Below are 9,657 nucleotides of genomic sequence, written 5' to 3'. Positions count from 1 at the left end.
CTATGGATCATAGCTCTGTGCTGGAGTAGCAGTTACCATGTTCCTAAATAACAGAATAAATTCTTCCTGGGGTACATGGAATATGCATGAATGCAAAGGGAGCTCTGGCCTCCAGGATTTCTATTTCAAGTGATGTGTACAACAGCAGTTGTAGGTGCTAAATCTCTCTTATTTTTGTGATCAACTCTGTATCTCTGGATTGAAATGCAGCCATTGTTACCTTTTTGGCAATGTTGCCCATCGAAGCCCAGGGGACAATCACATTCGTAGCTGTCCTTTTTGGGAACGCAGGTGCCTCCATTTGCACATGGTGAACTCATGCAGGGGTGGGCAGCATTCGCTAGGTTGATTCCAAACGTGAAATCCCGTTTCACATCAATTGTCCGGTCATTCAAGATAATCTATGTGTAAAAAAAACCAAGGGAGGAACACATTCTAGAAACTTCCAAATTCCCAGTATTGTACTGCTAGTCAGAAGACTTCTCTAAAAGACTTCAGAGAAACGTAACCCTCAAAACTTGGCGAAAAACCTGTTTCTTGTAATGTGTGTTTTCCAGTCGCAGAGGTCCAACTCATTCTGTTGCCCACCCTGACCCGCTGGAGATTAATTTCTTTTGTGTTTTGTGACACAGCCTTAGGCAACCCCCATATGGGGTGAAGCTGTGTGGCATTTACCAGTCTTGTGTCTGAACACTGGCGCAATGCTTTGTAGCTGAGCCGTGAGCTAGGACAGTAAAATTAGATGAGCACTGCTGAGGAAAAGCTTTTTTGAGATCAGGAAACCCCCCAGGAGACGAGTGTTGACAACAGAAATACTAAGCAGAACAGCTTGTTTTTCATATTTTCTATTGCTTTCTAGTATTTCATCTTGCCTGAAAAAAGCTAGAGTTAAGATGGATGAAAAATGTTATTAACGACTTCACAAACCTGTTTGTATATAAACTGAAGAGAATTGTTAAATATGGGGATTTTTCCCATGTGTCAGCAACATATGTTCTCCAATATAAACCAACATTTGTATAATCTCAGCTGATATCTTGGCAGAGAGATTACATGTGGGTACGGCTTCTGATCTCAGCTACATCAAAATAAGTTCATTTTCACAAACAAATAGATTTTAAGACCAGAAGTGAGAATGGCAATAGTTACTCTGGCTCCTGCATAACTCAGATGATGCACCTTAGGGGGTCCTACTGGGAGAAGGGGTTGCATCAAGCATATATACTCTGCTTGAAACAGCACTAAACAACTCCAACAGCAGAAAAACAACCAGTCCTGTTGTAAAGATGGACCAGTGAAGACTCCGCTGTCTTTTCAGCTTCTTTCTAACTTCTGGCTATGTTGTCCCAGAGGTTAACAAGCCCCCACTCTTAAAAATGTGTCTCTTATTTCTGGGTTTAAACTTATCTTCAGCTTCCAGCCATTGTTTCTCATTGTGCCATTTTCTGCATTTCAGAGCCAGGTACTCAAAGAAATCTCACCCTCATGCAGGAACTAGCAGACCACAATAAAGTCACTTCTTAACCTTATCTGAGTAAACCAAATAGGTTGAGATCTTAGGTCTTTCTATACATGCCATGTTTTCCAGTACTTGGTGATGTTTGTAGCTTTATTTCTATACAATTCTCCAAAATCCTACTATGTGTAAACACAGCAGTCAATTAATAGTTTCCCAGTGCCCAAAAGGCAGGCGATGCTCTTCCTTGACATCCCATTCAGGCCTCTGAGAAGGCAAATCCACCTTCTCAATTACGTCACAGAAGTAAGGGCTCACAGTCAGCGTTTCCCAACCCTTATCAGTGTCTCTGTACTCTAGGGTACAACCCCTCACCTTGTAAGTGTGACCTATGTTAATTTCTCCTAGGCTCCCTATCTTGCTCTCCAAAATGCACTGTACTTAGTCAAGCCCACTTTTCCAATTATGGTCGTGTGACTGACCTGTTCCCATCACTTTTAGACACTCCCCCAGTTTTCTCGAACTTCGTGTTTTCTGCTAGACAGCTGATAGTGAAAAATGTTGGACCAAGTGATGAAACCATTTACGCTGAATTGCAATTATTTTTCTGCTCTTGATCAATTGTTATGAGATGCACTATTAGAGTTTTTTATTTGTTAAGTAAATGTGATGCAATAATTCACTTATATAAAACTCTGAGGATTCAGGGACAGCATTTCAGCTTTATCCAAATTATTTTAAGTATGCCCAGGGACAGCAAATGTTAGTTCAGTTTGAACTTTCTTTTGATTACTTATTAGGACTTATTATGAACTTACAGATTTATTCTCCAGAAGAGAACTGCACCCATGCACAACTGACCCCACTGGAACATCATCCCTAATGTCTGCCAACAGTGAAAAAGATCTCCTCCATTCATGTGTCCCATATAAAATCATAAGAGGGGAAGGCAGTGAGGCGTGCAACTGCTGTGTGGTGTAAGAATACGCTAACTGGACTGGGATCCACTTTAATTTGCACCTTCTTTTTCGCTCATTGCTGTATTGGTTACATCAGACATTTAGCTGCCTCAGTGTGCATTCACTGAAGTATTTGAGCATCTCCTTTGCTTATTTATTTATATATGATGCTACAGGGCACTCTGAGGACTCTAATCTTGACATAGTTTTGTGCATCATTCTGAACTCGATCCTCTATATCTTCTGCTTACTTATTGGTACAGTATGGAAATTAATAGGGAGACTGGCTATACAGTGGTCATACTTACTGGCTATTAAAGTTAGAATGACTTTTCACTGTGAAATATGTGTTTAAGCACTTTGTGGTGAGGTCCTGAGGTGAAATCTTGGATTATTTTGAATATTGCCAGTGGTATAAGGCAGGTTTCCACCTAGAGTGTGCACTGAATGATAAGGAAATTGCCTTCAGTGTGTTTCTCTGGGCACATACCTTCTGGATGCTCCCACTGAAGGGTCTAAGGATCCCAGAGTTCTTCTTCACAGCATCATAACTAGGGACTCCGCCAATAAATATTTCAGAGCTGCACTTAATCTGTGTGAAAGCCCCCTGCAAGAAACATAAGAACAACATTTTATTGAAGTAGCTGGACCCATGCTTGTATCTTCAGATTAGTCTACATTAGATGCTATAGCTTACTTCAATGCCTCTTTACTTCTGTTAATTGCATTTCTTTGTACAATGCTCTCAAGAAAGCCAGCGTAGGACACTCTCTACTGACTGTGCTTTATTCTAATCAGAAATAGCTGAAAAATCTCTAGTATTTCAAAATGGAAATACTGAAGGAAGAAAGAAAGGAGACCGAGTCATTGTGATTTCTGACTGCACATCTAGCTCTATTTGCAATGACTTGAGGTACATTGATGTAAATCCAGAATGAGGTTCATAAAGTTAAAATCAGAGCAAAGTCCATGCAACAGAGACTCATTTAATGTTTCCAACATCTAAAAATATAATCCATAGCAAGTTATGGGGCTAAATGAAAGAAACATTGAGTTTGCCTTAGTTACCAGAAGCAGTTGCTCAGAATACCTGATGGGACTAGTCAGGGTCCTAGAGTGAACCGAAAGATGTTTAATAGCTAAGGACAGGATAACTGTGTAATTCCAGTCCTGCAGAAGCTCCTGTGATTTCTTTGTTGGCAGCTCCCAGCCAACCCCCTTCTGCAGCTGCACTGCAGCACTCAGAGAAAAAAAATGGGAGTCTTCATCTTGACCCATCTATTTAAAGAAGTCTCGACTGCTCCGTTTGAATGTTTCCCACTCAATCTGTTTCTTGACAGGCAACTGGAATTTCAATTTACATTTTTCAAGAAAAGTCTAAGCTTTAAATAGCTTCCCAGTTTGCAGAAAAACCTGCAGATTCTTCTGCTAACAGGATCTGGAGTCCGGGTTTCTGGTCACACTTTCCACTAGGAAAGAATAAAAGACATTTTCTGAGCAGTTCTAGCCTCAGGTTTTTGGGATTAAAAAGTACCTCTGTGTACTCATTTGAGTATTAGAGTGAATACCCTGCTCGGTACAAGCAAAATTTCACTTTACTACAAACTTGACTCGCTATGACCTCTTGGTGAGGGAAGAATAAAATGCAACTGTCTGAGTATTCCAGCCCTTACTCTGTCCTGAAAATCACTTTTGCAAGGAGAAGACAAAGAAACAATTCTCTTTTGGCCTACCTTTCCAGCACAATATTCAGAGAGAGGTAAGAACAGGACTTTGTGCACATAATTTTCAATATCATCCTTCTGCAGATGATGCATTTCATAGTGCACACAATGTTCAACAGACAGCCACAAGCAGTAAGTATCAAGAAAAGAACCTCAAGAACATTTATGAACGAAACACAAAAATGTGAGTCCAGTTACATGGCAAGAGCAGGTAAGGTTGTGATTTCAGCTGCCTTTACAAGGATCCTTGTCCTCAGAGGGAAGACTTCACGTTCAAATGTCCAATTTTGGGCTTAAGAAAATGTTGCCCTAATGTGTATACTTTTTTGATCTTCTAAGAGCTTTGAGGGCAGCCTGTGTAGTTTACCATGCAATCATTTTATAGTCTAACAGCTGTATTCATGACAAGCCACGCCATATGCTCACCTCTGCCATCCCTTCCATCGGCTTTTGTTTGTCCACTTGTAGGATACCATTCTTCGCTGTGCGAGACACTCGCAACTCATGCCATTGGCCCAGACTGACAGGTTCTTCACTCCTGTTTTAAGGGGAAGAAAACTTTCAAGTATTTTACGCTTTTGCCTTTCTGATATTTTCAAATATTGTTGTGATGTTAAAAAGTCAAGTCCTCTGGGCTGATTTTCTAAACAAAAAATAAAAATAAATCAGTGTGTTTCTTTCCTTATAAGAAAGTAACATAATTTCTGAGCCTCATCAGCAAAGGAAAGTAAGACCATGTTCCTACAGCAAGTAACAAGCACTCTACTTTTATTTATAAATGAAACATTTCTATAATCAGCATGCATTTCATCTACCTCTGAGCTAATTTTTCTGCTCAGTCATTTATAATGCATAAAGACAAATTTTTGTCTCAGCTGTACATTCTCATTTCACAATGACATAAGCCTGGAGATAAAGCTTCCCCCACTTAATGCTTGGACTAGTCCCACATTCTTCGTCCTCTTTTAAAACAGAACTACTTTGTGTTGGCTTATCAGCTCTATTTATGCAGCCTGTTACAGTGACATCTACACGCGCGCTCACACACACAGAGACACGCAGCCCGGCTGCTCTACATTAAGGGGAAGTAACTAAAATATGATCCTAATGATGTGATGAGATCCTGGCTGGGAACAATAATCCCCAGTTGTGCAAAGTACTCACCAGTCTCAAAGAAAGCATTTTAAAACTGTTCGTACAATCTTCATTAGTTCAGCACTATTATGAATAGCAGCTGTATAAAGGGCAAAACCACATTCCCCTTTACAAGTTCTTCAGAACTTTTAATCTTGTTTTCAGATGTCATCTTACTACACTGGTTAAAGCATTTTATGTCTAAATGTTATCTTGCAGTCTGTCCTCCAGGAGCAATGAAAACTTGTGTTTGATTCACTGGTCAAGCTGGAAAAATCAGAAACTGTGCTATCTACGACACCTGGAGACTTTCTAGCTTTCAATGAAAAAATACAAAATTGTTTTGGGTGAAATAATGTTTTGTATTTTCAGGCTACTTACATTTAAAAATGAAAAAAAAAGATGATACATTTCAAAATGAAAGAACTGAAAAAATTGTGATTTGAAATAGCAAGTCAATAGTGATTCAAATGCTGATTAAAAAAGGTATATAATTTTGAAAATGTGAAAATAACAATTTCATTTTTTTCTTTTTTTCTGAACATCAACATGAGCTTTGAAATCTTTTTGTTGTATTTATTTTGCTCCTCCGAATTTTCTCAAAGTCCATTTTCATCTATTTGGATGATGCTGGCAATGTTACTTTGACCCTTGGCTCAGAAAACCTCCATAAAAAAATCATCAAGCAATGCCATTCACTTGTCCTTTTTCTTATATAGTAGCATTTAGGGTTTAACTACCTTGGGTAAATCACTAGGTAACAGAATTTAATCACCTTGAAGAAGTCAATATATACATATAAAGGAACCAGATAGGTTTGGCTACCTAATAAGTGGCAATACGCACATTTTATCTCCTCTGCTGATTAGGTCATCATCGTGACCCCTCTGCTCTGCTAGATTTAATTACAATTAGGGATGATTAAGCCTTGCAGAGTCATCGCTTCAGAGTTGCAAGCTATTTCTTGGATTCACAGGCTTTTTGAAACCAGCATGAGTTTGGTAATGCTTTCTGCAGGCATTTGAACACTTCTGGCTCTTCGTGTGCTATGGTGTTAAGGATTACTTTTCCCTGTGTAAACCGAACATTAAAAAATACACCAAATGATTACGTTCTTGATCCTGTGAATGCCTGGCCAAGAGAAATCCCAGGGGACAAAAAATTCTCCTCTGAGACATTTTGGTAAATAGCTCAGGTTCTGCATCCGTCTGTCCACTCGGCAGCCCTGCTCCCTCCCGAGCCCCCTGCACGCACCGTGCTCCTTCCATCCCGGGATGCTTCAGGCAAAACCCAAGCTTCACCAGCGTCAGCTTTCCTACTGCTGCTGCTGGCATACGTAAATGAGCTTGCCTCATCCTTAATTATAAAGACATTATAATTGTGTTTTGATTATATCATAATATTTAACAGCCTGGTCCTATGGAAGAGATAGTCAGGATGACCAGTTATACCCCTGTTTAGGACAAAGGGTAGGCGTGAAGCGGTATGATGAAGATCAAGGCAGACTTTTAAGTGAACATTGGCTAAGCAGGCACGAAAAACAGGGAATTTCTTTATCTTACTTAATCACCAACAGAGCTGGTAACAGGGTGCGAGTGGCACAGGTTATCTAGAAAAAGGAGTTGAACAGGACATCCTGACAACTTTCAACCAAGCCTGCTGGTCTCACGGGTCTCCCCCATCACCCAGCTATCACACCACACTCTTTTTCCCCAGTGCACGTGACCCAGGTGCTAGCCAGCGTCCTGCTCGCTCTTCTGCTTTCCAATAGAAAGGGGCAGTTTCCACTCCCCCGTGTGTGCTTGTGGCTCTTGCCACATTTTACAAGCCTACATCTCAGTTAAACTTTAGTCCAAGGTGTTTTGAAGCGCTACAGTATTCTTGGGTGAAAAAAAATTATGTCTACTGTAATGTCTTATGTTTGCCAGTAATAGGAATTAGACGTCTGTAATCAGAAGAAGATTGAAGGCTGTTGTAAGAAGGGCCATTTTGGGTTAGAGCAAAGGTCTCTCTCTCTAGCTATTTCTGCTGCTTTTCAGCAAGAGAAAAGAACAGGGCAAGTATGGAGTGATTATTCCCTTGATGTATCCTCCCAGCTCCTGGCAACTTGTCATTTAGCAATTTCCTGAGTCAGAGGCTGCATCCGTACAATTGTGTTTGATCTCCCTCAATGGAGCTTTCTTCAAATTTGTCTAATGTTGGGGGGGGGTTTAACCTATTTATAGTTCTGGCATCTGTAACATGCTGTGACAATTTGTTTCCACAACTTACTTATGTGCTGTCTAGAAAAAAAAAAAAAAGGTTTCTTTTCTTTGTTTGCTATTTTCTGGTTTGCAGTTTCACTGAGGTCCTTCTAATTCTTCCATATTTAAAAAAAAATACGGAATAATCATTCCTTATTTATCTCCATGTCATTCACAATTTAAAAACCTTTATCATACTTCCACCAAACTCCTTCTTTTCCAGGTTGAAGGGTCCTGCTGTATTTGTGGAAGCTGTTTCTTTCCCTCCCCTGGATATCAACACTACTCTTCTATTTTACTTTTGCTAATTTCTTTGGAAATGAAGTGACCAGAATGGCAGCAAGTTTTCAAGACAGGGTGCGTTGTGGATTTTTGCAGAGGCATTGTTCCTTATTCCATTCCTAATAATTCTCTGCATTGTACTTACATTTCTGTATTTGTCTCTAAGCAGTTAGCTGTTGCTTTCACAGAACTATCCATGATGACTCCAGGATCTTTCTCTGTCTGACAACACTAACTGTATTGCCACAGCTGTGCATTGTTAGGGTTGTGCATTATTTTACATTTGCTCCCTTGAAATATCATCTCTCACTTTGTCACCTGAATGGGTTTGTTTGCTTGAACCCTCATTCCATGGAAAATCAGTGCATTTCTCCTAATCACAGTATAGCCAAAATCCCTGATGTCCATCCACAGGAAACACACGGTATGCAAGACTTACAGGCAGTATACACATTTTGCATAAGCTTTGTATAGATTATTTCTAAATATTAGGTCAGCTTGGTCAAACTGGCAGCCTCTTGGACCACATCCAAAGTACTGAGTGCCTCTGTCCGGCCCATTGCCTTTTCAGAAGAGCCCAGGGAACAGCAGCGCGGAGACTGGGCACTCAGTCACAGAGAGAGAGAGAGCAGCCCTTTTTGAGACATTTCATTTCTTCTATCCTAAACATTAATTTTAGGATGCGATGAATCATTCTCAGAAGGTCTGTCTTTGTCTGGGAGTCTGGGTGACTCGTTTAAACCATATATTTATCTTTTAGACTGCTTAAGTTATGTAAACCGGCACTATAAGGAAAGAGGGGACCTGGAGGTCTACCTTCTTGTGACAACTCCAGCCTGGTACTTACTGCCTGGAACAGGAGACCAGGGAGGAGGATGCTCACAGAAGTGCCAATATTGTGCAATTCCCTGGCTAGAAAGTATATGCATAAAATATTTATAGAACCCCTAATTAGCTATGGTACAATGTCATGGAGGCAAGAAGGGAATTTCTGCAATACCATACAGAAACAAAAGTAACATCTACAGTAAGATGTGACATGACATGGTAACACTGATAATAAAGCTTTGAAACATAAACTTATGTAGGAAGAAAATCCTGTTCCCTTGAATACAGTTCTACTATTTCTGTGCTTCCTTAGAAGAAGTAGGCACTAGAGACTGATGGGCTCCCATACCTCATTACAGGCTATTACTCTTTCCAGCCCACTCCTCTCCTGGATCAGCACCATGGCACTGTTCGAAAGGAAACACAAGCAACGCTGATTACCTGATAACAGCCGTTCCTGAGCCACAGTCGAACCTGAACTCCACGTAACCAGCCACCATGTTAATGGAGAGGAAGTCCTTGCTGTCTGTGTCGTAGCTGTACAAAAGGACACCAGTCTCTAAATCTGGACGAAATGTCATCTCAAACTCCATGAAGGAAAGGTAATTCTGTGGTTCCAAGGGCCAGGGTGTGCTAGCAAATGACCTTAAGGACTCGTTGAACTGAGGTATGGCCAAGGTGAGTGCTGGAAATCCAGAATACAGAAGCAAGTCACTTAAGGCTCAAAGGTAAGGGATTGACTCCTACCAACCAGCGTCAGTTCTCTTTGTTAGGTACTTAAAGCTATGTCAAGAAAAACAACCTAAAAATTTCATCTTCCAATTTAAAAATATTTTTTCAACCTAGCCAACACTGCTTCCCTCCTTGATCCCTTCCTTTTCCAGGGATGTATTATAAAGCTTTGTGCTCCTTTGCTTTAGTGATTCACCATAGTGTTTTTCAAAGTAGCAAGCATGCACACAATGGTGGTGGCATGAAAAGTTTTGCAGCACAGAAAATAATGCTGTATGTATTTGACTATTTGTTTGTAC

The 9,657-nt window shown here is 40.3% G+C and overlaps 1 protein-coding gene across 1 annotated transcript in view; it reads right to left on the bottom strand.

Annotated features, from left to right (window-relative positions):
* Positions 1-220: 220 nt before the first annotated feature.
* The window catches only part of LOC104075754 (pikachurin-like), a gene marked incomplete at its 3' end in the record, with an annotated part of 47,698 nt that continues 38,261 nt past the window's right edge, over positions 221-9,657 (bottom strand). The window contains exons 14-17 of the mRNA XM_009576364.1: positions 9,068-9,311; positions 4,566-4,677; positions 2,906-3,022; positions 221-401 (exon numbers count right to left, since the gene is read on the bottom strand). Of these exons, the coding sequence (XP_009574659.1) occupies positions 221-401; positions 2,906-3,022; positions 4,566-4,677; positions 9,068-9,311 (654 nt within the window). The remainder of the gene's footprint in view (positions 402-2,905; positions 3,023-4,565; positions 4,678-9,067; positions 9,312-9,657) is intronic.

This window comes from Fulmarus glacialis, unplaced genomic scaffold (assembly GCF_000690835.1).
Source record: "Fulmarus glacialis isolate BGI_N327 unplaced genomic scaffold, ASM69083v1 scaffold37914, whole genome shotgun sequence".
In the NCBI taxonomy this organism is placed as follows: domain Eukaryota; kingdom Metazoa; phylum Chordata; class Aves; order Procellariiformes; family Procellariidae; genus Fulmarus; species Fulmarus glacialis.
Note: the sequence above shows the minus strand (reverse complement) of the source record. Positions and strands in the feature narration are given on the sequence as shown.